The sequence below is a fragment of the Scyliorhinus torazame genome, chromosome 2, assembly GCF_047496885.1.
Source record: "Scyliorhinus torazame isolate Kashiwa2021f chromosome 2, sScyTor2.1, whole genome shotgun sequence".
NCBI classification, from domain to species: domain Eukaryota; kingdom Metazoa; phylum Chordata; class Chondrichthyes; order Carcharhiniformes; family Scyliorhinidae; genus Scyliorhinus; species Scyliorhinus torazame.
Window position 1 is genome coordinate 361,559,786 of NC_092708.1, and position 26,836 is coordinate 361,586,621.

The 26,836-nt window shown below is 48.7% G+C and overlaps 1 protein-coding gene across 2 annotated transcripts in view; it reads left to right on the forward strand.

Annotated features, from left to right (window-relative positions):
- LOC140404135 (protein unc-79 homolog) overlaps positions 1–26,836 on the forward strand; it is a 347,086-nt gene that overhangs the window by 69,614 nt on the left and 250,636 nt on the right. For both annotated transcript variants that reach the window (XM_072492555.1, XM_072492562.1), the window contains exons 11-13: positions 212–240; positions 10,704–10,933; positions 12,529–12,700. In XM_072492555.1, coding sequence (XP_072348656.1) covers positions 212–240; positions 10,704–10,933; positions 12,529–12,700 — 431 coding nt within the window. The remainder of the gene's footprint in view (positions 1–211; positions 241–10,703; positions 10,934–12,528; positions 12,701–26,836) is intronic.

Sequence of the window (26,836 nt, forward strand, 5' to 3'; positions counted from 1 at the left end):
TTAAATGAGCCCCATTGCCAATCGGCATGTAGAATTAAGAGAGTCTTGATATTGTTTTGGGCCATGTGCATACTTGTTCTTTCTTCATTAAAATATTGCCATTAATTTATTTCTTTGCAGAAAGCTTATCTGCCTTACAATGGCCAATCCCAGCAATGATTGCAAAATATTTGTTCATTTTGATTCGTTTGTATATCTTCACCCTTTACAGCTGAAATTTCTGCTATTTGTCAGAAGAAGGTAAGACTAGTTTGGAGTCTGGTGGAAAAGTTCCAGTGGTTGTGTGCTTTTCGTCTCGTGGTTTATTGGTGCACTTCTGCCAGCTTATCCCATCGTGCGTTGTTTATGTTTGATCGCCAGGCTGCGTACTGTACTTACATTGTAACATGCTTTCATGAGTTTGTCAGTGTTTCAGGCAACTGATATTAAAATAAAAAATCCAATGGTTTAGAAAAAGACTCAAGACTATCAGTTAAAGGAGAGCAAGTAAACAAAGGGCTGAATTTTATCACAACCGCACTCCAATACTGCCAGTGCCCAGGGTACTGTTCTGCTGTTGTATATAGCAAAAGAAAGTTACATTGAATGCAGATGCATCAATATTAATTAATCAATATTAATAGATTTATTTAAATGTATTTGACCCAGCTTGCTTTTGTGCAGAATTTCACAGAAACAACGGGGAAGAAACAGTTTCATATGGTAATTCACAAAATATGGAACAATTTATTTCCAAGAAAAGGAATGAAAAGGCACTGAATTTGAAAATAAATTAATGGCACCAGAAGGTAGCAAAATGATGTTGGATGCTTAATCAATCCGAGTATGTTCTGAAGAAGATTTTATCAAAATTATTTGAATTATTTCTGTAGGTGTAAGTACTGCACCCTCTCCACAATGTATTCTGTACCATGATAAGTGCAGTCAGCATGTCACTTAAAAAGTACCATGATACATATTAATGTAGCTTTTGGCTGCCGCTCCAGACCAGAACCCCTCATTCTATTTTTTCTTTTTCTTTTTAACTTCTTTTCTCTTCAACCCACCCAGACTCTCTACTATTGACATGCTTTCTTTTACTTCACCATTCTCAAGTACTTTGCACTCCGAATTCGCTACCCTAACCCTCCATTGCTCCTCAACCTCCCTGCTCTCTTGCTGCCATCTCAGGCTTGATTTCCAGTAAGATGAGCCTAAAACCTCCCTCTTGGCCTATCTTGGCATCCTCCAATGGGCTGATCAAGGCACCCAGCGCTGGCTCATTATGAACAGCAATCCAAATTGCCCCATCCCATTCTCTCATCAGTCTTCCTCCCCTCTGTGCCAGAAACAGCAAGAGATTAATCTTGCCAATCTTCTTCCTGTCTAGCTCATCCCTTTCAATACTGACCTTGCGCATAATGGAGCAGCTCTCACCACCGTTCCATGCATCTCCCTCCAGAACTTGTGTTCATTTGAGAACATGGCCTTGCCATTCAGGAACCTGGGGCGGGATTCTCCACTCCCGCGCCGAAGTGGCCGCGCCGTCGTGAACGCCGTCGAGGTTCACGACGGCGCGAAATGGCCCCGATCCCGACCGATTCAGGCCCTGACAATGGGCTAGGATCGGGGCCGCGTCATCTACACGCGCCAGGCCTTGTCGCCCGCGTAAAAGCGGCGCCGCATAGATGACGCGGCCGGCACTGCATAACTGGCGCCGCATAACTGGCATAACCGGCGCCAACCCGCGCATGCGTGGTTGCCGTCCTCTCTAAGTCCGCCCCGCAAGAAGATGGCGGACGGATCTTGCGGGGCCGCGGAAGGAAGGAGGTCCTCCTTCAGAGAGGACGGCCCGACGATCGGTGGGCACCGATCGCGGGCCACCCCACATTTGAGATACTCCCCGGTGCAGGATCCCCCCTCGCCCCCCCCCACAGGCCGCCCTCCCCAGCGTTCGCGCGCTGTTCCCGATGGCAGCGACCAGGTGTGGACGGCGCCGGGGGGAACCCGTCGTTTTGGCCTGGCCGCTCAGCCCATCCGGGCCTGAGAATAGCGGGGGTGCCGGAGAATCGCCATTTTGGGTGTCTCCGGCGATTCTCCGGCCTGCGGCCCGCGGAACTCGACCGGGCCGTTCCCGCTGCTTGGAAGAATTGCGGGAGGGCGTCGGACCGGCGTCCCGGGAAATTTTGGCGGCCCAGGCGATTCTCCCAACCAGCGCGGGAGTGGAGAATCTCACCCCTGTTGTGGATGATTGCATTGACACAATGACCTGAATTGAAATCTGGTAACAGGGTGATGATGTCTTAATGAAGCCTTCCTATCTGGTCACATCATCCATTGCTTGCCCCTCAAGGCTATCGGAGTGGCAGTGTAGCGTTTATCATCACATCCTAGATTACACCTTGTTCTGACCCCTGTTCCTCTGTCACTTTCTTGTACTTTGAGGATCTCACCTTGTTCCACCCCTCTTAACTCTGTTTAAAAAACCTTGCTCTCTACCGCACTCCCAAATATGGCAACAATATCTTCACTGTTTTCCTCCCTCCGCCTTTGCACTGAATGACTTCTCATCTTAGCTGATTTCAATCTCCATCTCAACTCATCATGTTCTCTCCTGTGAATTTGCTGCCCTCTCACTCTTTCAAAATCTTTCTCTCCATATAACCTTCCCAACTCATATTCATGGCCACCTATCATACTAGTCTAATCTTATCAATTATAATAAGGCCGTCTCTGATCACTTCCTTGAATCCGTCAGCATCCACACCACTTCCACATCCCAACCCTACCGCATCCCGTATCCATCCCTGGAAATAAATGATTCCCCAATTCACTTAGAACTGCTTTTCCAAAATCCCAACTGCTGAGCCTTTGTCCCTCTGTACCACAACATTTCTTCAGCGGTTTTTCTCGACCACACCCTCACCTCTATATTTGATGCTCTATCCCATAAAAACTATTACTCTTTCTCACCCTAGCTGTTCCTTCCATAAAGCCTTCATCTCTGTTCCCTTAAGCTAATAGGGCGCAAACTTGAAAGTATATGGTGAACATTTTATAATGGGCGGCACGGTAGCACAGTGGTTAGCACTGTTGCTTCACAGCTCCAGGGCCCCAGGTTTGATTCTCGGCTTTGGTAACTGTCTGTGTGGAGTCTGCACGTTCTCCCCGTGTCTGCATGGGCTTCCTCCGGGTGCTCCGGTTTCCTCCCACAGATGTGCTGGTTAGGTGGATTGGCCATGCTAAATTCCTGTGCTGAGATGGAGTGGAGATGTGGGCTTAAGTAGGGTGCTCTTTCCAAGGGCCGGTGCAGACTCGATGGGCTGAATGGCCTCCTTCTGCACTGTAAATTCTATGATTCTATGAACAGATTTAGACATCCACTGTCAAATTTGGCTAGACCACTTTAAACAGTATTGGGTCTTGATCTTTCGGGATCATCCTGGAGTACAAAAGTAACCCCCAACTTTTTCCTAATTCATACTGTCTTCTAAAATCTGGCTCCGCAATATCAACCAACCTCACCTTCAACAATAAGTACGAGGAGTACATGGACTTCTTTGTCACTAAGATTGAGGCAGTCTGATCAAGTGCCTCAGCTGCTTATTTCCCTTCCATTAGCCCCTCAAATTTCCTCTATTGTATATTGTGCTTTTGCTCTGAACTCACATCTTTCTGTAGTTCCTCTCCTATCTGCCCTCATGCCCTCTCTGAGCTCATCTTGTCCATGAGACCCACCCCCTGCTCCCTTGATCCTATTCGTACCAAACTGCTGGAAATTTATTTTCCTGATCTCCATATTAACTGATTTTGTAAATGGCACTGTCTCTCCAGGTATTGTATCCCACTACTTTAAGTTTGTGTCATCACCCCCCTCTCTTCAAAATAACAACCCTTGACCTCATCGTCCCATCTCCAACCTTGTTTCCATTTTTCCTGGAACTCCATGTTTGACTCTCACAAATCAGGTTTCCCACCAAAGCCACAGCACTGAAACAACTCTTATCAAACTAAGAAATGACATCCTGTATGACTGTGACAAAGGTAAACGATCTCTTCTTGACCCGTCTTTAGCCTTTCACTCTCTCCACCACTGATGCACAGTAGCAGCAGTGTGTACCATCAACAAGATGCACTGCAGGAACTCAACAAGGCTCCTTAGACACTGACTTCCAAACCCACGACCACTGTCATCTAGAAGGACAAGGGCAGCAGACACTTGGGAACACCACCACCTGGATGTTCCCCTCCAAGTCACTCACCATCCTGACTTGGAAATATATCGCCGTTCCTTCATTGTCGCTGGGTCAAAATCCTGGAACTCTCTCCTAACAGCACCATGGATGTACCTACACCACATGGACTGCAACAGTTCAAGAAGGTTGCTCACCACGACCTCTTCGAGGGCAATTCGGGATAGTGAACAAATGCTAGCCGAACCAGTGAAGCCCACATCCCGGAGAAATGAATTAAAAATAAAACCTTCCTCCTCGAATGCCCCCTGCTGTCATCCAGCTGGGTGGGATTGCTTTAAGCAGGCTCATTTCTTGTCTAGGGTGGGCACGGTAGCACAGTGGTTAGCGTTGTCGCTTTAGGTTGGGTGGGGTTACTGGGTTACGGGATAGGGTAGGGGTGTGGGCTTAGGTAGGGTGCTCTTTCCAAGAGCCAGTGCAGACTCGATGGGCCGAATGGCCTCCTTCTGCACTGTAAATTCTGTGATTCACAGCTCTAGAATCCCAGGTTCGATTCCCGGCTTGGGTCACTGTCTGTGTGACGTCTGCACGTCCTCCCCGTGTCTGCGTGGGTTTCTCCGGGTGCCCCGGTTTCCTCCCACAGTCCAAAGATGTGCAGGTTAGGTGGATTGGCCATGCTAAATTGCCCTTAGTGTCCAAAAAGGTTGGTTGGGGTTACGGGGAGAGGGTGGAGGTCTGGGCTTAAGTGGGGTGCTCTTGCCAAGGGTTGGTGCAAACTCGATGGGCCGAATGGCCTCCTTCAGCACTGTAAATTTTATGATTCTATGATCGAATCATAGCCAGAGAATCACTTGAAATGGGTTATTTTCCTGCTCCTGCACCATTACCTCCGCTGCACCCAAGTACCTACCCTTGGCCTGTTCCCATTCCTCATCCAAATGTTGCCCTTTGGCATCCAGTGCATCCAAAGGCACTGTTAGTTTTCACATGCACGTTGATGATACCCAGCTCAACCTCATCACCACCTCTCTCACCTTCTCTACTGTAGCTAAATTATCAGATTGTTCGTCAGACATCACTAGATGAGCAGAAATTTGATTCAATGAAATACGGGAAGACTGCAATCATTGAGGTTGGTCCCCCGCCCTCAAACTCTGATGTGTAGTTCCGTCCTTCTCCCTGCAACAGTCTGAGATTAAGCTTGTCTGTTCACAGCTATAGTGTCACATTTGACCCGGAGATTAGCTTCCAACCTCATATTTGTGTCATCACTAAGACTGCCTATTTCCAGCTCTGTAACATTGCCCGATTTGGCTCCTGTTTCAGCCCATTTTCTGCAGAAATCTTCATTCATGCCCTTGTTACCTCTAGACTTGACTATTCCATTGCACTCCTAGTTGGCCTCCCACATCCTACCCTCTGTAAACTCGAGGTCCTGCTTCTTGTGCCTTAATTCACACCAAGTCCTATTCCCCTAGCAGCCCTGTGCTCGCTGACCTAAATTGGCTCTCATTCAAGCAACATCTAGGTTGTAAAATTCACATCCTTGTTTTCACATCTGTCAGTGGCCTTGCCCTCCCTATCCCTCTGTAATTTCCTCCAGCCCCATCATACTCAAGAGATATCTGTGCTCCTCAAATTCTGGTTTTGAAGCATCTCTATTTTAAATCACTTCACCATTGATTGACGCGTGTTCCGTTACTTAGACCTAAGTCCCAGAATACCCTCCCTGCACCTTGTTGCTTCTGTACCTCACATTCCTTCTTTAAGATACTCCTTAAAACGTACCCTTCGACCAAAATTTAGGCCATCTGACCTAATATCTCCTTATGTCTTTTGGTGTTATATTTTGTTGCATATTGCTCCTGTGAAGCGCCCGTGGACTGTTATAAGGCACTGTTATAAAGATAAGTTGTTCTTCCTAACTCGACTTCTAGGCTGTAGCCAATGGGAGTTGGGCAGATTAGATCTTTGTTTCTATTGTTGCAGAAAAAACTATTTTTCCCATGATGCGGTGCTATTACAATTCAGCCCTTTGCTTTAGAATTCTTATATTTCAAAGATGAAATCAAATGATGTATTCATTGTTTTATATTCAACATATTTGCAATTAATTTAACATCCCTGTCCTGTATGTATTGCTTGAAGCATTGGAACTCTTAACTGCAATCGTAATCAAACATTTCTAACAAAAACATCAGTGTATTCACACTGTGGCTGATTGTACAAGTGTTTGGCAGCTGAAGGCTTTATGTGCATTCTTCATTGTATTGAAGCAGTCAAATTTGTGTTTTTTGTATGGTTTCTTTTGATGTTTCAGTGTTTTCTTAAAAATAAATTTAGTGTACCCAATAATTTGTTTCCAATTAAGGGGCAATTTAGCGTGGCCAATCCATCTAACCTGCACATCTTTGGGTTGTGGGGGTGAAACCCATGCAACACGGGGAGAATGTGCAAACTCCACACAGACAGTGACTCAGGGCCGGGAATCGAACCCGGGACCTCAACGCCGTAGGCAGCAGTGCCACCCACTATGCCACCGTGCTGCCCGATGTTTCAATGTTAACCCTGCCAGTTTGTCTTAAGAGTCATCGAGGTTTGCAGTAGGGAAACTAATTAACTTTGCTGTACCCAGTTTGCAAGACACATAAGAATATAATAATTACCTTGACCAGAAAACAGGAAACAAAATAAACATTGGCTGTAGATTTCTGGCCATTGTCTCCGGCGGGAACTTCCAGTCCTGCCAATGGCGCACCCGCTAGTGATGAGGGGTGCATTCAGTGCGAAAACCCGTTGACCACGGCGGGATCAGAAGACGCCGCCTCCGGCCGATGGTGGGCTGCCTCCACCACGGCGGAGTACGCTGCAGGTTGTGCGGAAAATTCCACCCATTATGTTTATAGTAAAATTAACTTTCTCCAACCACAGCAATATTTTAGTCTGCATTACATGTGTCTATAATTTATTTATTGACATTTAGTTAAACTGTGTGGTGGCAATCTTTTTGAGAAGTTAATTAGATTTGGGGAAGGGATGAATAAATATCATTTATGATGAAGATGAAAGGATCATAGAAAATTCCCTTGTCTACAAAAATGTCTGTAGTTGGCTTCAAAGCATGCTGTAAATGCGATGCAAGAACTTTAGACTAACAATCCTCCAACTAAAAAAGCTTTCCACTGCTGTTTTACCTATTCTTTAAATGCATCAGAAATGTAAATTATGATCTACTCTTCCACAAAGCAAGGTTTTTATTTCCATATTTTACAAAAAGCCTTTGAAATAGGAAAGTAACTACTCGAGAAAAACAAAACAAAATGAAAAGCATAATTTTAAATTTAATTTAGAACACACGCAATAAATTGAACATTGAGGAGACTATATTGTTGCAATAATGTCTAAAGATGAATTAAATAATGTTTGTTTTCCAGAGGTTCTGTGATTTAATGATTGGCCACTATGGTAGAACCTATTTCAGTTGTTGCTTAATTTATTCAACATCAAAGAGATTCACTTGGTGCTATTGTGTCTTTAAGAGAAAGTTATTTAATACCTATAAAATGTGTCTGTCTACCATAGGCTTTTCCTCTGAAGTATTCTCCTGATTGGTTTTGATATTTGCATATCCATTGTTTTTGGTGCAGATTAGGCACAGATAACAGATGATATACGTCAGTATATAATCTCAATATCCTATGAAAAAGCATGGTCTCTTTTGCACTTAGTTACTTAAATTCATAGCACATGCTAAGTCATCATGAAGATTCAGCAAGATTTTTGAATAAATAACCATAGAATCCCTACAGTGCAGAAAGAGGTCATTTGGCCCATCGAGTCTGCACGGACCCTCTGAAAGAGCACCCTATTAAGCCCACGCCTCCAATTTATCCCCGTAACCCAGTAACCCCACCTAACCATTTGGACACTAAGGGGCAATTTGTCATGGCCAATTCACCTAACCTGCACATCTTTGGACTGCGGGACAAAACCCACGCAGATACTGGGAGAACATAGAAACTGCACACAGTCGTCCAAGGCTGGATTGAACCCGGATCACTGGCGCTGTGAGGAAGCAGTACTAACCATCGTGCCGCCAAATCAATAGTTATTGATTTGTTTCTTTAAAGTTTTAGGAAGTGTTGCTCTTATTTTCAAACCTCATTTAATTGCATTTCCTTCTGCATTATTTATAACGACTGGTGAAAAAAAATCCAATTGTACTAATGTTGCTGATCCTTTCTTTCCTGGGGCACATAATTTATTAACCAGCTCCCCCTCCAAACTGCTTATCTGCACCAAAGGGCAGCTGCAATGAAATCTTCTGTTTACTGGTGCTCCAGTCTTGCAGTGCTCGCAGCCATGTACAATGGTGTCCGTTTTTAAAAACCTTCCCTTCCAGCCAATGCTGTTCACTAAATTGGTATGTAGTCATAAAAAAAGAATAATTGTTGTTGTAGGATTGACCATTAGAAGCTGCTTGAAAATGGACCCATTTAAATTTTCCCTCAGTTTTTCTTTGCTTCCCATGGGGAAATGCTGAGAACTATTACCACCCTCACTAGAGAACCTCACAGTAGCAAGAGTTGAAGCAATGAATAACTGTGCCTGTCACTCTTTCACATGACACATAGATAAGGCGAATCACTGTGCTGCCAGAACGTTTTGTTAATTTTTCATCGAGAGAGAAGTCTCATTTAATGTTTTCCATTTCAAGAGGTTCGGGAAGCGGGATGAGACCGAGATGGAAGCGCAGTTACTTTCCTTTGCTTATAATTTGTAGTAAAACATTTTTTCTATTTACTGCAAATAATGCAAACAAACTCTTCCCTCGTTTTGAGTTTTGTTTTACAAATTCAGAGGTTTTTTTGATTAAATTTTCCAGGAAAAAATGCAGAAACTGAAAAATTGGAGGTTCACCACATTTCACCTAAACATTTGAGTTTTAATCTATCCAATTTTTAAAAATACGGTTTTACATCTCTCCGATATTGTGTGTAGTTTGACTCCAGATTTGTGATCAACAATTAATGTCAGTTTCTCAGTTCTAAAGTAATTTGACATTGTTAAGTGAGGAGCAATGACCAGAGAATGCAGGTGTGACAATACAACAGGTTCCAGAATCAGGGATGGGTCACCAGTGCTGTGATCTACTGTCCTCTTTGAACTTCTGTAAACTACTGAATTTGTCAGCTGTTTTCTGCAGTTCAATTGCAATTAATTTCAGAGTAGGAAAGAATTTCAGCCATGTATTGATTTGATATAAGAAATAGGAGAACAAAAATTTTCTTCAAACAAAAAAAGAATGGGTTACATATCTTGCTCATCAACTGTGCAGTGTCCACCACTACAAATACCTTTCCCCCTGATGGCATTTAACTGCTCATGTAAATTCTTATAGAAAGCAGAGTTACATGTTTCATTGTATTTGGTACTTCCTCAGAGGGGAGATGGATTAATAAAATTAGAACAGAACCTGGCAATACCTGGTACTTCCCACTAATGACTAGGGCTACACATGTACACATAACAATCTGGTCAGCTGATGTAGTTTATGAGCACACTCTAAATCGTAGCTGTTCACGGAGATTCTTATGTCATGGTCATCTCGTTATCTGCAATTGGGACTGGAAGAGGTACTGATCAGGACACTTTGTGGAATTGTTGCTTATTGACTGGTCTGCAAGTGAATTTGTCAGATAAAATGGGGACGGGGTAGGGCGAAATTTCAGGTGATGTGAAATATCCTCCAATATTTTGCTTAAGGTCACTCGACATTGAAAATACTTTCACATTTGTTTTTGGAATTTAGCTGGTTAGTAATGGATATTTAAACAATTTAACCTCACCAAACCTTGAATTTTCTATTGATCCAACTTGATAGTTGAGGGAATGGAATGTAACGGTTTGCTAATTCATAGGTTGGTTCCAAATCTAGGACTCCTTTTCCTCTTGGTGATAAAATTAGGTGGCAGAGCTGGAAACAAATATGACCCATCAGACACACTAACTGAAAAGCAAAATACTATGGGAGCTGGGAATCTGAAATAAAAACAGAAATGCTGGAAACACTCAGCAGACTAGGCAGAGTTTATGGTGAGAGAAACAAAGCAAACATTTCTGACTGATGATCTTTCATTAGAACTGTAAGAGCATAGTTACAATATGTCAACTGATTTTCTCTCTCTACAGATGTTATCATATTTTTATTGCCTGTACTTACTTGACTGGACTGCTGCTAAGATTGCCATCTGGCCTGTGTCTGTTGTCTGGCAATTTCTAAAGTATAACTAACATTAAATAGCAATTTAAAAATGCAAGCACACATTAATTTTAAAGTGGTCCATGATGTTTCATCAGCAGCAAGTAAGATATTAGAACCTATCCAAAGTTGTTGGCCACTCTATCATGATATGCATCATGGGGCTGTTTCAAAGTTTAGTGCGTGACAGCAGCCCAAATAATGTTTTCTAGTAATAAAAGTTTGAACTTGTGGCTTTTTATTAATATGAAGGTTTTGCTCCTCATAAGAATTGTAGCTCACACGTTCGGAGAGCCATTGTTACCTGCTTCTCAGCAGGATGCTGTGGTCGCCATGGAAACAGACCAGTGCGCTACTGCAAAAGATGTCACTACAACCACCATAGCAGTGAGATTGGTGCTGCAGCAGAGACTCACCTTTACCAGACTTCGCCCCCTCCTATGAACACCAGAGAGTGTGGTGCAGAGGAACTAGTTTGTACTGTGGAATCAGTGGTCAGGTAATCAATAATATTAATCCTTAAAATTGGATGATCTTGATGATATACTGTTATGGATGTTCCGTACTCTGACACATTTGTCATGGTTAACAAAAGTTGTTTCATAATAGGCTGAACTCCTGTAGCAAAGACAGCATATGTACTATAATTAATCAGTTTTAAAATGGAGACTTTAGGTTTACTTTTGCATTTAGCTGCCTTAGCCCTAAACTCTGGGATTCTGTCCCTCAATCTCTCAACCCATCTGCTTCTCCTTTGAGATTCTGCTTAAAACCCATTTCTTTGATCAAGCATTTGGTCACTTGTTCGAGAACAAAGCTATTTCACTGCAAGCTAATAGAAATATTAATCATCTAGATCCTTTAAATTATCAATAAAAATCCCCACAAACCCTTGAAACCACTTGACAGCAGAGATCAGAGAGCCTGAGCTGTCAAACAATATTTCTTCTGGGGAGCAGGTGTTTTAGAACCATAAGGATTGTCTGGGCTCTCAGCAAAGCTTACATAATGAGGTTTGGCTGAATGCCCAGAAACTATTGGAGTAGGAAACCACCTAATCCCTTGAGAAAGCATTGTTTGATTGACAGCTCAAGCTCTCTGACCTCTGCTATCAATTTAAGTATGTTTGTTTACACAAGTTATGGTTTGAAGGCTTTGTGGTTTTAGTTTTTGATACTTTAAAGGATCTGGATGATTAACATTTTATCAGCTTGCAGTGAAATGATTTTTTTCAACACAGGAGAAAGTTATGAATGGATTACATTTTTTCCAAAGTTTATTTTCAGACATACCACTATACGCTATAGGATTCACTGGTTTTAGACAGTGTACAGAGGGGCAGTGGGTACAGACTTGCCATGACCTGGCAGATGGGGCATGAGGGGCTATGCAGAGGAGGTGGAAAGGCAGAGCTTGCATAGGGGGCATGAGGAGGACCTTTTGAACTTGGTTCTTAAATGGTTTCTTCATGCAGTCTAGTGTTCATGATTTCTCTGAGGGGCTGTGAAGCACGACTCTTTAAAAACTTGTATGACTCCATGAAAATTCCAGAGAGGTAGGAGCTGCCTATCTCTGTGATGGAGCCAGCCAAGTTTGGAGTGTTTGATAAAAGCTTTTGACAGGAATCTGCCCGCACTCTTGAAAATCAGACAGCCTGGGGCTGGGGTCGGGAATCCTGGAGTCAGGACCCACCTACCGTTTTTAAAGGGCTCCTGAGTCGTCTGACTCTGTGAAAATCCAGGTCAGATTTTAGTTTTTTAAATATCTTTATCTTGTATTAGAAAATGCCAAAGGCTCTATGTGACCAGCTGATTGCCTGGCCAGGATCGGAAATTTATTTTGTTGAACTCTGAAAGAAATAAAATGGGTAAAAGAGCGAAACTCACCCAGAGCTGGAAACATGGCCTTTAGACTTCTTCAAAATTTTGCCATTACTGATTTCAGGGTGTAATGTACAACTGAGGGATTTAATGACGGTTGGGATCAAAATAAATTTATTGAGAGGAATTTGTCTTTTTAGAATTGGTACTGATTCTGATATTATTCCCAAAATGAGAATGTTTAGCAGTTGTAACTCTGTTTGTTTTACTGCAGCTTGCTAAAAGAAGCTGAATATCATGCAGAGCAGCGGGAGTTTGAATTAAATCGAAGAAGACAAATGGGGCTGTCCTTGTCCCTGCCTTCACTGGACAATATGGAGTATGATAACAAGGATGATGATAAAAATGATCAGCGACTATTAAGCCAGTTTGGAATCTGGGTTTTGGTAGGTAAATACAATGATGATTGTAATACAGCACTTACGTTTATATTGGAACAAACCTAGTGCATGGAAGATAATGAATGCATGTGAGTGAACTGAAAGATGTTAATGGCCTGAATATTCAGATATGGGGAGCAGCGAATGACTCAACTTAAGTCACAAGCGCTCGTCAGAAACCTGAGGCAGTCTCAATGGGCACACATGCATGGTATGTATGCAGGAAGTTTAAACTTCCAATTGCCGGTTTTATGTTGCTGAGTGGCTACACGATTCCCTACAATAGTGGAATCAGATGGTTAGAATCCCGGAGACTTGGTCTGTTGCCGTATATGTACCCTGGTTTTTACGCAGATTTACTCCGAGCTTTTCCTAGCAGGTGTAAAGGCTGCTGAGGAGCAGAGCTTGAAATAAATCAGCTGGAGTAACAAAGCCCTCTAGCACCAAGGCATGACCATGTTTATTCATGACAGCAATATTCACCTCCATGTCAATGTTCATCTAACCCCGGACAATGTTATGTTACACCCACAACAATGCTCACACACGTTCTCTCCCCCCCCGCCCAATCACCCCTCCACCCAGCTTGGAAGTGCTCACACCCTCTTTCCTTTTTTTTTATTGTAAATATTTTTATTCTCCTTTTTCACATTTTCTCCCACATTTACACCCATCAACAATAAACAATAATGCTTCCGGGTCGCGGCGATGCGGAGCTAAGCCGCGCGAGTCGACAGCTCCCGCAGAAATTGACTTTTGGGCCCGCTAACGGAGCCCCAACGGACCTTTAAAAAAAACAAAACCCGTGGGGAAGAACGGAGGAAGTCCCCTACAGACCTGCATGGACCGGACCCGCAGTGAAACGGCGAGGAAAGCGGCCCTGGAGCAGCGGGAGAAGAAAGAAGAAAAAAACAAAATGGCGGCGCCCACGGACAGAGAGGAGATGAAAGAGTTCATCAAGGGCTGCTTCGAGGAGCTGCGTAAGGAGATGGTGGCGCCTATACTGGCAATGGTGGAAAAATTTGGAGCAACCCAGAAAGCCCAAGAGGTGAAGATTCAGGAGATCCAGGAAAAAGTGAGTGAGAACGACGACGAGCTCGTGGGCCTGGCGGAGAGAGTGGAGCGGCACGAGGCGCAGCACAGGACGTGGGCGGGAAGACTCGAAGACCTGTAGAACAGATCAAGGAGAAACAACTTGAGGATCCTGGGTCTCCCAGAAGGAATGGAGGGGGCCGATGCCGCGACATATGCGGGCACAATGATTGAGACGCTGATGGGTGTGGAGGCCCCCCCGAGATTGCTGGAGCTGGATGGGGCGCACCGAGTGCTAGCGAGGAAGCCCAAGGCAAAAGAGCCGCCAAGTGCGATGGTGGTGAGATTTCACCAGTTTACGGACAGAGAGAGGGTCCTGAAATGGGCCAAGAAGGAACGGAGCAGTAAGTGGGACAATGCGGAGATCAGAATATACCTGGACTGGAGCGCGGAGGTCGCTAAGCGGAGAGCGGGTTTCAACCGGGCCAAAGCGGTGCTGCATCGGAAAGGAGTGAAATTTGGAATGCTGCAGCCAGCGCGACTGTGGGTTACACACAATGGCCAACACCACTGGAAGGGGGGAGAGTAGGGAGGGGGGGAAGGTGGGGGGGGGGGGGAAAGGGTTGCTGCTACACTGGCCGAAAGAGAACGGGACACAGAAGAGGTGGCTGGGGCGGGGGTCCCCCAGCTGGGGGACTGGAGAGTGAGGGAGACGCGGACAAGGGACTGGCCCCGAAAAGGAGATGTCCAGTCGGTGGGGGGGGGGGGGGGGGGGGGGGGTGAGAGTCCCTCCAATCCGGCTGATAACGTGGAACGTGAGGGGCCTGAATGGGACGGTGAAGCGGGCTCAAGTGTTCGCGCACTTGAAGGGACTGAAGGCAGATGTGGCAATGCTCCAAGAGACACACCTGAAGGTGGCGGACCAGGTCAGGTTAAGAAAGGGATGGGTAGGACAGGTATTTCACTCTGGATTGGACGCAAAAAATAGAGGGGTGGCAATTCTGGTGGGAAAGCATGTGTCATTTGAGGCCAAGACTATCGTAGCGGATAATGGAGGGAGATATGTGATGGTGAGTGGTAGGTTGCAAGGGACGTGGGTGGTGTTGGTAAATGTATACGCCCCGAACTGGGATGATGCTGGATTCATGAAGCACATGTTGGGGCGCATTCCGGACCTGGAGGTAGGAGGACTAATAATGGGAGGGGACTTCAATACGGTGCTGGACCCAGCACTGGACCGCTCCAGATCAAGGACGGGAAGGAGGCCGGCGGCGGCCAAGGTACTTAGGGGGTTTATGGATCAGATGGGGGGAGTGGACCCATGGAGGTTTGCAAGACCGGGGGAATTTTCTTTTTTCTCCCACGTGCATAAGGCTTACTCCCGGATAGATTTCTTTGTTCTGGGAAGGGCGCTCATCCCGAGAGTGGGGGGGACGGAGTATTCGGCCATAGCCGTTTCGGACCATGCCCCGCACTGGGTGGAACTGGAGCTGGGAGAGGAGAGGGACCAACGCCCGCTGTGGCGGCTGGATGTGGGACTGCTGGCCGATGAGGTGGTGTGTGGGAAGGTGAGGGGGTGTATTGAAAGGTACTTGGAGGCCAACGACAACGGGGAGGTGCGAGTGGGGGTGGTATGGGAGGGGTTGAAGGCGGTGATCAGGGGAGAGCTGATCTCCATCAGGGCTCATAGGGAGAAGATAGAGGGAATGGAAAGGGAGAGGCTAGTGGGGGAGATCTTGCGGGTGGACAGGAGATACGCAGAGGCACCGGAGGAAAGATTACTTGGGGAAAGGCGACGGCTCCAGACGGAGTTTGACCTGCTGACCACGGGCAAGGCGGAGGCACAGTGGAGGAAGGCGCAAGGGGCGACTTACGAGTACGGGGAAAAGGCGAGTCGGATGCTGGCGCACCAGCTCCGTAAGAGGGTGGCAGCGAGGGAAATAGGGGGAATCAAAGATGGAAGGGGAGCCACGGTTCGCAGTGCAATGGAAATAAATAAGGGATTTAAGGACTTCTATGAAGAGCTGTACAGATCCCAGCCCCCAGGGGGGGAAGGGGGGATGAGGCGATTCCTCGACCAGCTGGGGTTCCCGAGGGTGGAGGAGCAGGAGGCGGTTGGTTTGGGGGCACCAATTGGGTTGGAGGAGTTGAGTAAGGGTTTGGGGAGCATGCAGGCAGGGAAGGACGGACAGGTTCCCGGTGGAATTCTATAGAAAATATGTGGACCTGCTGGCCCCGCTACTAGTGAGGACCTTCAACGAGGCAAGAGAGGAGGGAACCCTGCCCCAGACAATGTCGGAGGCGACAATCTCCCTGATTCTAAAGCGAGACATGGATCCAATGCAATGTGGATCGTACAGGCCGATTTCGCTCCTCAATGTGGATGCTAAGCTATTGGCGAAGGTACTGGCCACTAGGATTGAGGACTGTGTCCCGGGGGTGATTCACGAGGACCAAACGGGATTCGTAAAGGGCAGGCAGTTAAATACCAATGTGCGGCGGCTCTTAAACGTGATTACGATGACATCGGAGGAGGGAGAGGCGGAGATAGTGGCAGCTATGGACGCGGAAAAAGCCTTTGACCGAGTAGAGTGGGAGTACCTCTGGGAGGTATTGCGCAGGTTTGGGTTCGGGGGAGGGTTTATTAGATGGGTTAAGCTCCTTTACAGCGCCCCGGTGGCGAACGTAGTGACAAACCAGCAGAGGTCGGAGTACCTTCGGCTGTACCGAGGGACGAGACAGGGGTGCCCCCTGTCCCCCCTGTTGTTTGCATTGGCGATCGAACCCTTGGCCATATCACTTAGGGAGTCTCAGAAATGGAGGGGGATAGTCCGCGGGGGAGAGGAGCATCGGGTATCGCTATATGCGGATGACCTGCTGCTATACGTGGCGGACCCAATGGAGGGGATGGTGGAGGTCATGCAGACTCTGAAGGAGTTTGGAGAGTTCTCGGGCTACAAGCTTAATGTAGAGAAGAGTGAGCTTTTTGTATTACAGGCAGGGGACCAAGAAAGAGGGATAAGGGGACCTACCGCTGAGGAGGGCGGAGAGGAGTTTTCGGTATCTGGGGATCCAGATAGCCAGAAGTTGGGGGGCCCTACATAAACTGAATTTGACGAGGGTGGTGGAGCAAATGGAGGAGGACTTTGAAAGATGGGACATGCTCCCGCTCTCGTTGGCGGGTAGGGTGCAGTCGGTCAAAATGGTGGTCCTTCCGAGGTTTTTGTTCGTGTTTCAGTGCCTCCCCATCGTGATCACCAAGGGCTTTTTCAAGAGAGTAGGTAGGAGTATCATGGGGTATGTGTGGGCAAATAAGACCCCTAGGGTTAGGAGAGGGTTCTTGGAACGCAACAGGGACCGAGGAGGGTTGGCTTTGCCAAACCTAGAGAGTTACTACTGGGCAGCAAATGTGGCGATGATCCGTAAGTGGGTTATGGAGGGAGAGGGGGCGGCATGGAAGAGGATGGAGATGGTGTCCTGTAAAGGAATGAGCCTGGGGGCGTTGGTAACGGCACCGCTGCCGCTCTCGCCGCAAAATACACCACAAGCCCGGTGGTGGCGGCAACACTAAAGATCTGGGGCCAGTGGAGAAGACACAGGGGTGCAATGGGAGCATCGGTGTGGTCCCCGATCAGGGGTAACCACCGGTTTGTCCCGGGGAAGATGAACGGGGGGGTTCCAAGGCTGGCATCGGGCCGGGATAAGAAGAATGGGGGACCTGTTCATTGACGGGACATTTGTGAGCCTAGGGGCACTGGAGGAGAAATTTGAGTTACTCCCGGGAAATGCATTTAGATATATGCAGGTGAGGGCTTTTGTGAGGCGACAGGTGAGGGAGTTTCCGTTGCTCCCGGCACAAGAAGTTCAAGATAGGGTGATCTCGGGGGTATGGGTCGGGGAGGGCAAGGTGTCGGAAATATACCAAGAGATGAAAGAAGAGGGGGAAGCGCTAGTAGAAGAACTGAAAGGTAAATGGGAGGAGGAGCTGGGGGAGGAGATTGAGGAAGGGCTATGGGCCGACACCCTGGGCAGGGTTAATACCTCCTCATCGTGTGCCAGGCTCAGTCTGATACAATTTAAGGTGGTTCACAGAGCGCATTTGACGAGGGCGAGGCTGAGTAGGTTCTTTGGGGTAGAGGATAGATGTGAAAGATGTTCAGGGAGCCCGGCGAACCATGTCCATATGTTTTGGTCATGCCCGGCATTGGAGGGGTTCTGGAGAGGAGTGGCGGGAGTAATATCCCAGGTGGTAAAAGTCCGGGTCAAGCCAAGCTGGGGGCTAGCAATATTTGGAGTAGTGGATGAGTCGTGAGCGTAGGAGGCGAAAGAGGCCGGAATTCTGGCCTTTGCGTCCCTAGTAGCCCGGTGAAGGGTCTTGCTATTGTGGAAGGAGGCGAAGCCCCCTAGCCTGGAGGCCTGGATTAACGACATGGCGGGGTTCATAAAATTGGAGAGAATCAAGTTTGCTTTGAGAGGGTCTGCACAGGGGTTTTACAGGCGGTGGCAACCGTTCCTAGAATATCTCGCGGAGCGTTAGAAGAAGGTCGATCAGCAGCAGCAGCAACCCTGGGGGGGGGGGGGGGGGGGGGGAAACGGGAGATGGAGGGGATGGACTAGCGGGAGATAGCATGGAGGGTGGGGGAAAACGGTACGCGCGGCCAAGAGCCAGTGTATAAGGCTATGTAAATATACCATCTTGCCATGTATATATCTTGCTCAGGGAGAATTTGCGTTATTTTGTGGGGGGGGGGGGGGGGGGGGTTGATTGTAAGGGCAAAAAATTGTGTTGTTAAAAAACCTTAATAAAAATATTTTTTTAAAAAAACAATAAACAATGATCAGCAAGATATGTCAATCCCCATAATAACAACGATCCCATCCGCCCACCAACCCCCAAACCTCAGCCCACATGTTTACATAAACAAATGACAAAAAGGAATCAGGGATTACCCATAGTCACCCTTAATCTACACAGCCCCCCACCCCACCCCCCCACCCAACCCCCAACTGATGTTCGATGTTATCCAGTTCTTGAAAGTGCATAATAAATAGTGCCCATGACTTGTAGAACCCCTCCGAGCTTCCCCTCAGTTCGAACTTAACCTTCTCAAGGGTCAAGTCTTCCAACAGGTCCCCCCGCCACACCAGGGCACTGGGTGGAGAGGCTGCTCTCCATCCCAGCAGGATCCGCCTTCAGGCGATCAACGAGGCGAAGGCTATGATATCTGCTTCCGCTCCCGTTTCGAACCCTGGCTGGTCCGACACCCCAAATATGGCCTCCTGGGGACCCGGGTGCAGTTTCACACGCACCACCTTGGATATTACCCGAAACACCTCCTTCCAGTACTCCCCTAGCTTTGGACAGGACCAAAACATATGAACGTGATTCGCAGCCCCCCCCCCCCCCTGCAACGCTCACGCACATCCTCTACTCCTTCAAAAAAATCGGCTCATCCTCGTCCTCATGAGGTGCGCTCTATATACCACCTTCAGCTGTATCAGCCGCAACCTCGCACATGAGGTGGAGGCATTCACTCTCCGGAGCACCTCACACCAGACCCCCTCCTCTATAACCTCTCCCAGCTCTTCCTCCCACTTTGCTTTGATCCCTTCCAATGTGCCTTATCCTCTTCCAGAATAGCTCCGTACACAGCTGACACTGCCCCCTTCTCCAGTCCCCTTGTCGTCAACACCTCCTCCAGCAATGTGGAGGCCGGTTCCTCTGGGAAGCTCTGTATCTCCTTCCTGGCAAAATCCCGAACCTGCATGTACCTAAACCCTTCTCCCTGCTCTAGCCCATACTTCGCTTCCAGCTCCCTCAATCCTGCAAACCGACCCCGAAGAAACAAATCTTTTAGCGTCTTAATCCCCTTCTCTTCCCATTTCCGAAAACTTCCATCCCACCTCCCTGGCTCAAATCTGTGGTTCCCCCGAATCGGCATTTCCCTTGACCCTAAACCCAACCCGAAGTGTTGGCGAAACTGCCTCCAGATTTTCAATGAAGCTATTATTACCGGACTCCCTGAATATTTCCCCGGAGCTATCTGGAGCGGCGCTGTTGCAAGTGCCTTCAGCCCCGACCCCCTGCACAAACTCTCCTCCATTCTGACCCACTGAGAATCCACCCCTCTGACCCAGCTCCGCATTTTCTCCACATTCGCCGCCCAGTAGTAATACAACAAGTTCGGGAGACCCAAACCCCCTGCCTGCCTTCCCCTCTGTAGCAGCACCTTTCTCACGCGGGCCACCTTCCCTCCCCATATGAATGAGGTAATCATTCCCTCAATCTCCCTGAAAAAAGTCTTTGGCAGGAAAATCGGTAGGCATTGAAAAATAAACAGGAATCGCGGCAGCACATTCATTTTAACCGCCTGTACCCGACCTGCCAGTGACAGAGGAAGGCCGTCCCACCTTGCCAGATCGGCTTTCACCCTCCCCACCAAACTAGTGATGTTGTACCTACGAAGCCTCCCCCACTCCCGGGCAACCTGCACCCCCAGATACCTAAAATGAGTCCCTGCTCTACGGAATGGCAGCCCCCCCACCCCCACCCCCGGCCGAGACACCACAAAGTACTCACTCTTGTCCAGGTTCAACTTGTACCCCGGGAAAGACCCAAATACCCGCAGTAGCTCCAATATTCCTCCTATCGACGCATTCGGCCCTGACACGTACAACAGCAAGTCGTCGGCATATAAGGACACCCTATGCTCTATCCCCCCCGCACTATTCCTTTCCAAGCTCCCGAACTTCTCAATGCGATGGCCAACGGCTCAATCGCAAGTGCAAACAGCAGGGGGGACATAGGACATCCCTGTCTAGTCCCACGGTGGAGAGAGAAATATCTCGAACTGATATTATTTGTGCGGACACTCGCCTTCGGTTCCTTATATAATAGCTTTACCCAGTTCACAAACCTTGGTCCAATCCCAAACCGCTCCAGCACTGCCATCAGGTACCCCCATTCTACCCGATCAAACGCCTTCTCGGCGTCCAGTGCCACAACTACCTCTGTTTCCTTTCTTTCCGCCGGTGCCATAACAACGTTCAAAACCCTCCTAATGTTCGAAAACAGCTGCCTCCCTTTCACGAACCCCGTCTGATCCTCCCCTATTATCTTCGGAAGGCACTCCTCCAGCCGACCCGCCAGTACCTTCGCCAACACTTTTACGTCCACATTCAGAAGTGATATGGGCCAGTACGACTCACACTCCGTCGGATCCTTATCTTTTTTTAGTAACAGGGAAATCGATGCCTGCCCCAAGGTTTGCGGCAACACCCCCTTCCCTATCGCCTCCTCAAACATCCCCACCATCAGGGGTGCCAACGTATCCTTTTATTTTTTATAATATTCCACCGGAAACCCATCCGGCCCTGCCACCTTCCCCGACTGCATCCTCCCAATCGCATCCTTTATCTCCTGCTCCACTATTGCTCCTTCTAATGTAGCCCTGTCCCCCTCCCCTAGCCTCGGGTACTCCAACCCATCAAGAAATTCCTGCATCTCACGGTTTCCTCCGAGTGGCTCTGACTTGTACAACCTCTCATAAAATTCCTCAAAAACCTTGTTAATCAGCACTGGGGCCACCACCAACTTCCCTGCCCTATCCTTCACCTGAAGAATTTCCCTTGCCACTGCCTCCCTCCGGAGCTGACCTGCTAACATGCCTTATCTCCATGTTCATAAACTGCACCCCTTGCTTGTCTCAGTTGGCGCACCGCCTTCCTGGTGGACAGTCAGTCGAAGCTCGCCTGTAGTTCCTTCCTCTTTTCCAGCTGTGCCGGGTCCCCATCCTCTGCATACCTCCTATCTACCTCCAACATCTCATCTATTACCCTCTGCCGCTCCAACCTCTCCTCCTTATCCACCCTAGCCTTAAACAAAATGACCTCACCTCTCACCACCGCCTTTAGAGCCTCCCAGACGACTGCCTTCGACACCTCAACCGTACAATTGAAACCTACATATTAATTAGCCTGTTAATCCTTAATTACCTTTTCAATTTTCTCACAGAATACTTGGTTCCCCAAAAGCCCCACATCCAGTTTCCACCCCAGTCTCTGCGCTGCCCCCTGCTCGAGCACCATATCCACCCAATGTGGAGCGTGATTTAACACTGCAATTGCAGAGTATTCCGACCCCTTGACTCTAGTCAGCAAAGCCTTCCCCACCACAAAAAAGTCGATACGTGATTATACCTTATGGACCGCTGAGAAAAACGAATACTCCCGTTCCCTTGGGTGCAGGAACCTCAAAGGGTCCACCCCTCCCATTTCCACCATTAGCCCAGCCAGCGCCTTCGCCCCCCCTGATGAGACCAGCGAGCGCGGCCGTGATCTGTCCAACCTTGGCTCCTGCACCAGGTTCCAGTCCCCCCGCACAATCAGCTCATGCGTGTCTAAGTCGGGAATAGCCCCAACCACCTTCCTCGCGAATCCCACATCGTCCCAATTGGGACCGTATACACTTAACAGCACCACTAATCTCCCCTCCAGTGCCCCTGTCACAATCACATATCTACCCCACTGATCTGCCACCACCTTCTCCATCTGGAAGCGTACCCTTTTGCTGACCAGCACCGCTACCCCTCGAGCCCTTCCATCAAATCTGGAGTGAAACACTTGGCTAACCCAGCCCTTTTTAAGTCTCATCTGGTCCTTCACCCTCAAGTGAGTCTCCTGCAGCATTGCTACATCGGCTTTCAAACTTTTAAGATGTGCAAGCACCCTTGACCTCTTGACTGGACCTCCTAGCCCTCTCACGTTCCACGTGATTATCCTTACTGGGGGTCTCTCACCCCCCCACCTTTCTTATCCACCATCACCATACCACCGGGCCCTGCCCCATAAGCCTGACCCGCCCCTGTCCATTGTTAACATCGAACCCCTTCCCCCGCTCCCAAGAATCCCCCCTAAAAAACCATCCCCCAACATCCCTCACTCCACCCCCTCTTGCTCGCCTCGTAGGCCCATTGAAGCCTGCTACCCAGGCTCCAACGTCCGCAGTCCTCCTCTCACCTCACCCCGTTCACTAACTGACTCTAGTTAGCTAGCGCGGGTGGCTCCCCCCCGCCAATACCTCTCGCCCCCTTCCGCCCAGTCCCAGAGAAAGAAACACCAAAACAAACCCAACAATCCAACCCCTACAATTCACTAACATAACATTTAACCGTCGCAACACAGAACGCCATTAACCTGAACTCTGCAACAATGCAAAGAGAAGTAAATTTCAAATTTCAATACAAATCAGTAAAAAGAATATTGTAACATTTATACATTTGTACATTTTCCAGCCGCTCAAACACAGTCCACAGTCTTTCTTCCAGTTCCGCTTTTCACGTCTGTCCCAAGCCTTCTGCCCTCACGAACGCCTCAGCCGCCTTCGCTGTCTCAAAATAAAAGTCTTTGGCTTTATATATTACTCTCAACTTCGCCGGGTACACCACACCAAATCGCACCCCCTTCTTGTACAAAGCCGCCTTCACTCGCCCAAACGCCGCTCGTCTTTTTGCCAACTCCACCGTCCAGTCCTGGTAGATCCGAACCGCAGTACCATCCCACAGCACCTCACGCTTCTGCTTCGCCCAGCTTAATACTTTCTCCTTCATGCAAAACTTATGGAAGCAGATAATTACTGCCCTTGGCGGCTCGTTCACTTTGGGCTTCGGCCTTAATGACCGATGAGCTCGGTCTAGCTCATACAGGGTGGGGTTCTCACCCTCCCCCATCAGCTCCGCCAACTTCTTAGCGAAGTATTGCGTTGGCCTTGGGCCCTCTGTCCCTTCGGGCAAGCCCACAATTCTCAAATTGTGCCGCCTTGAGCGGTTTTCCAAGTCTTCCAGCTTTGCTCGGAGCCCTCTGTTAACCTCCACCACCCTCCGCAGCTCGTCTCCCATCGAGGTGACCTGGTCGCTGTGTCGTGTCACGGCCTCCTCCATCTCCTTCATCTTCTCGCCCTGCTCTCTCACCTCGGCCGATGCCTTTGCCACCTCCACCCTGATCGGGCCGATTGCCTCCTCCAACAATGACCTCACAGCGACCACCATCTCTTTCCTCAGGATCTCCATATGCCTCGCCAAATGTTTTTCCAGCTCCACCACCATCACCTCGGTCATCTTCTCCACCGTAAGTAGTGCGGTCCCGCCTTGTAGTTCGGCTTCTGCCACCCTGTCAGCACTTTTGCTTTTGCTCGTCTTCTCCTTCGGCGGCGAACCCGCGTTTCCTCCTTTCTTTGATGCTACTTTTCGCATCTTTTAGCGGCTTATTGTTTTTTATCTTTCCTTTCTCCTCTCTCCCCCTTCACCCTCCTGCCCTTCATCAATCTGACATTCTTCTTTTTTGAGAAAAACAAACTTTTACCAAACTTCCATGAATCTTCTTTCTTTCTCCTCTACATTCACCTGGGACCAGGCTTCAAACCACCTTCTTCCTAGGTGGGAGCCATCCGACGTGGACCACCCTCCCTACATGGCGCTCGGGCCTGCTGCCTTGACCTCTTCGTAGCTCCGCCCCCGCTGCTCCGACCTGCCGGGCCCGGCGCCTCAGCCTCCGACACCCGCGCGGGGTTCTTCGCCGGCTTTTAAACCGGCCCCGCTGGCTGCTCGTGGCGGCCCCAAAGGCCGACGATAGTCGGGGAGTGCGTGGGGTCTCGGGGATTGCCCCGAAATCGGCGCGAATCGCGGCCACCGGCGGGAGCTCTTTTTTTTGCGGCCGCCCTGCTCGCCCACCCCACCGGAAGCCCTCTTTCCTTTTTTTTTTTTTCTTTTCCAAAACAATGTTAATTTTATTTTATAACATCAAAAACCACATAAAAGCACATTCCAAAACAGAGTTCAGTAACTGATGAAACAAACGGGTATTCCTTGAAACATGGAAGCTTGAAAATCTTTCATTGATTACTGATGAAGGTGAAGCTTAAACACAGCCACCAGTCACCGTGGTTTTGCCGTTCTTTAGTTACGGGGGCATCACTTGGATCTTGCCCTCATCTTCCTTCGCTTACGCTTCAATCTGCGCATCCGTTTCTTTCTCCACTTGGCCCGCATGGTCTGGCAGCTCAACAGCTCCAACTGGCGTCAAGGCTCCAGTCCTCTTTCCTTTTTTTTAATAAACAATTTTAACGAGGTATTGTTTGGCATTGTAAACAGTAGAATTACAGAACGAGAAAACAAAAGGACTGTACAGTAAACAAAGTACATAGTGCAATTGCCGTAGCCCGCCCCACCCAGATCTGCCTAATTGACCCCCTATACTACATTCCCCTAAACCCCCCCCTTGCTGACGATTAATTCTCCACAAAGAAGTCAATGAATGGTTGCCACCTCCGTGCGAACCCTAACAACGACCATCTCAAGGAGACCTTGATTTTCTCTAAGCCCAGGAAACTCGCCATGTCTGACAGCCAGGCTTCCGACTTCGGGAGCTTTGAGTCCCTCCAAGCTAGAGGTATCCGCGTCCGGGCTACCAGCGAAGCAAAGGTCAAGATGTCGGCCTCTTTCTGCCCCTGGACTTCCGGGGCCTCTAAAACCCCAAAAATCGCCACCTATGGACTCATTGCCACCCTCGTGTTCAGTACTCTAAACATGATGTCCTCGAACCCCTACCAGTATCTCCTAAGTTTTGGGCAAGCCCAAAACATGTGCACATGGTCTGCCTGTCCTCTCAGACACTTTACAAACCTGTCCTCTACACCGAAGAATCTGCTCACCCGGGACACTGTCATGTGGGCCCGGTGGACGACCTTAAATTGAATCAGGCCAAGCCTGGCACATGTTGCAGTCCCATTGACCCTGCTCAGCGCGTCCGCCCACGGGCCTTCCTCAATCTACCCTCCCAACTCCTCCTCCCATTTATGCCTCAGCTCCTCGGTTTGCGTCTCCTCCGCCCCCATGAGCTCCTTGTAAATATCCAAGACACTTCCCTCCCCCATCCATCCTCTAGACACTACCCTATCTTGGATCCCCCTTACTGGCAAGAGTGGAAAAAATGGCACCTGCCTTCGCAAAAAGTCCCGCACCTGAATATACCGGAATTCATTCCCCCTCGTCAACCCAAACTTGGCCTCCAGCGCCCTCAAGCTAGGGAAGCTCCCTTCCAAAAACAAATCTCCCATCCGCTCAATCCCCGCCATCCGCCATACCCGAAACCCCCCGTCCAACCTCCCTGGGGCAAACCGATGGTTGTCACGTATCGGGGACCAGACCGATGCTCCCGTTGCTCCCACGTGCCTCCTCCACTGTCCCCAGATCCGAAGGGCCGCCACCACTACAGGACTGGTGGAGAAGCGCGCCGGCGGGAACGGCAGAGGCGCCGTCACTAACGCCCCCAGACTGGTACCCCTACATGAGGCTGCCTCAACCCGCTCCCAAACCCCCCCCACTTCCTTATCATGGCTATGTCAGCCGCCCAATAATAGTTGCTGAAATTCGGCAGTGCAAGCCCCCCTTCCCACCGGTTCCGCTCGAGCATCACCCTCTTCACTCGCGGGGACTTGCCCGCCCATACAAATCTCAAAATGATCTTGCTTACCCTCTTAAAAAAGGAATGTGGAATGAAAATGGGGAGACACTGAAACACGAATAAGAACCTCGGGAGGACCATCATTTTAACTGTCTGTACTCTCCCAGCTAACGACAGCGGGAGCGCGTCCCACCTCTGGACACACCCTCTTTCCTGATAAAGGTTCATGCATCCCCTCCCCATACCATGTTCATACTGTTCCTCCTGTCCTATCATCCCAACAACAGTGACAGTGCTCAGCCTGTCCCCCTGGTATTGATCACCCCCCGCCCCCATACCTTCTGATAATGTTCACCCCCACCCGACAATGTGTACTTCAATAACAGATCTCCCTCATCCCCACCCCCTCCGATAATGTTTACCCGTTCCTGACTCACCTTCTGAAATCCCTAGCTCCTGGCCAGTTGATGCTGGGAGAATCTGCATTGTCACATGCTGTGGGGAGAGAAGGACTGAACCAGGATCCATCGAGGGGAGAGGCTAAGCATTGTTGAAAGGGGAAGGTGTGCAATGTTGGCGGGGCGAACACTATTGGGGGCGGTGAATATTGTTTGAGGGAGGTGGATGTGAAGTATTTTGGGGGCGACAGCT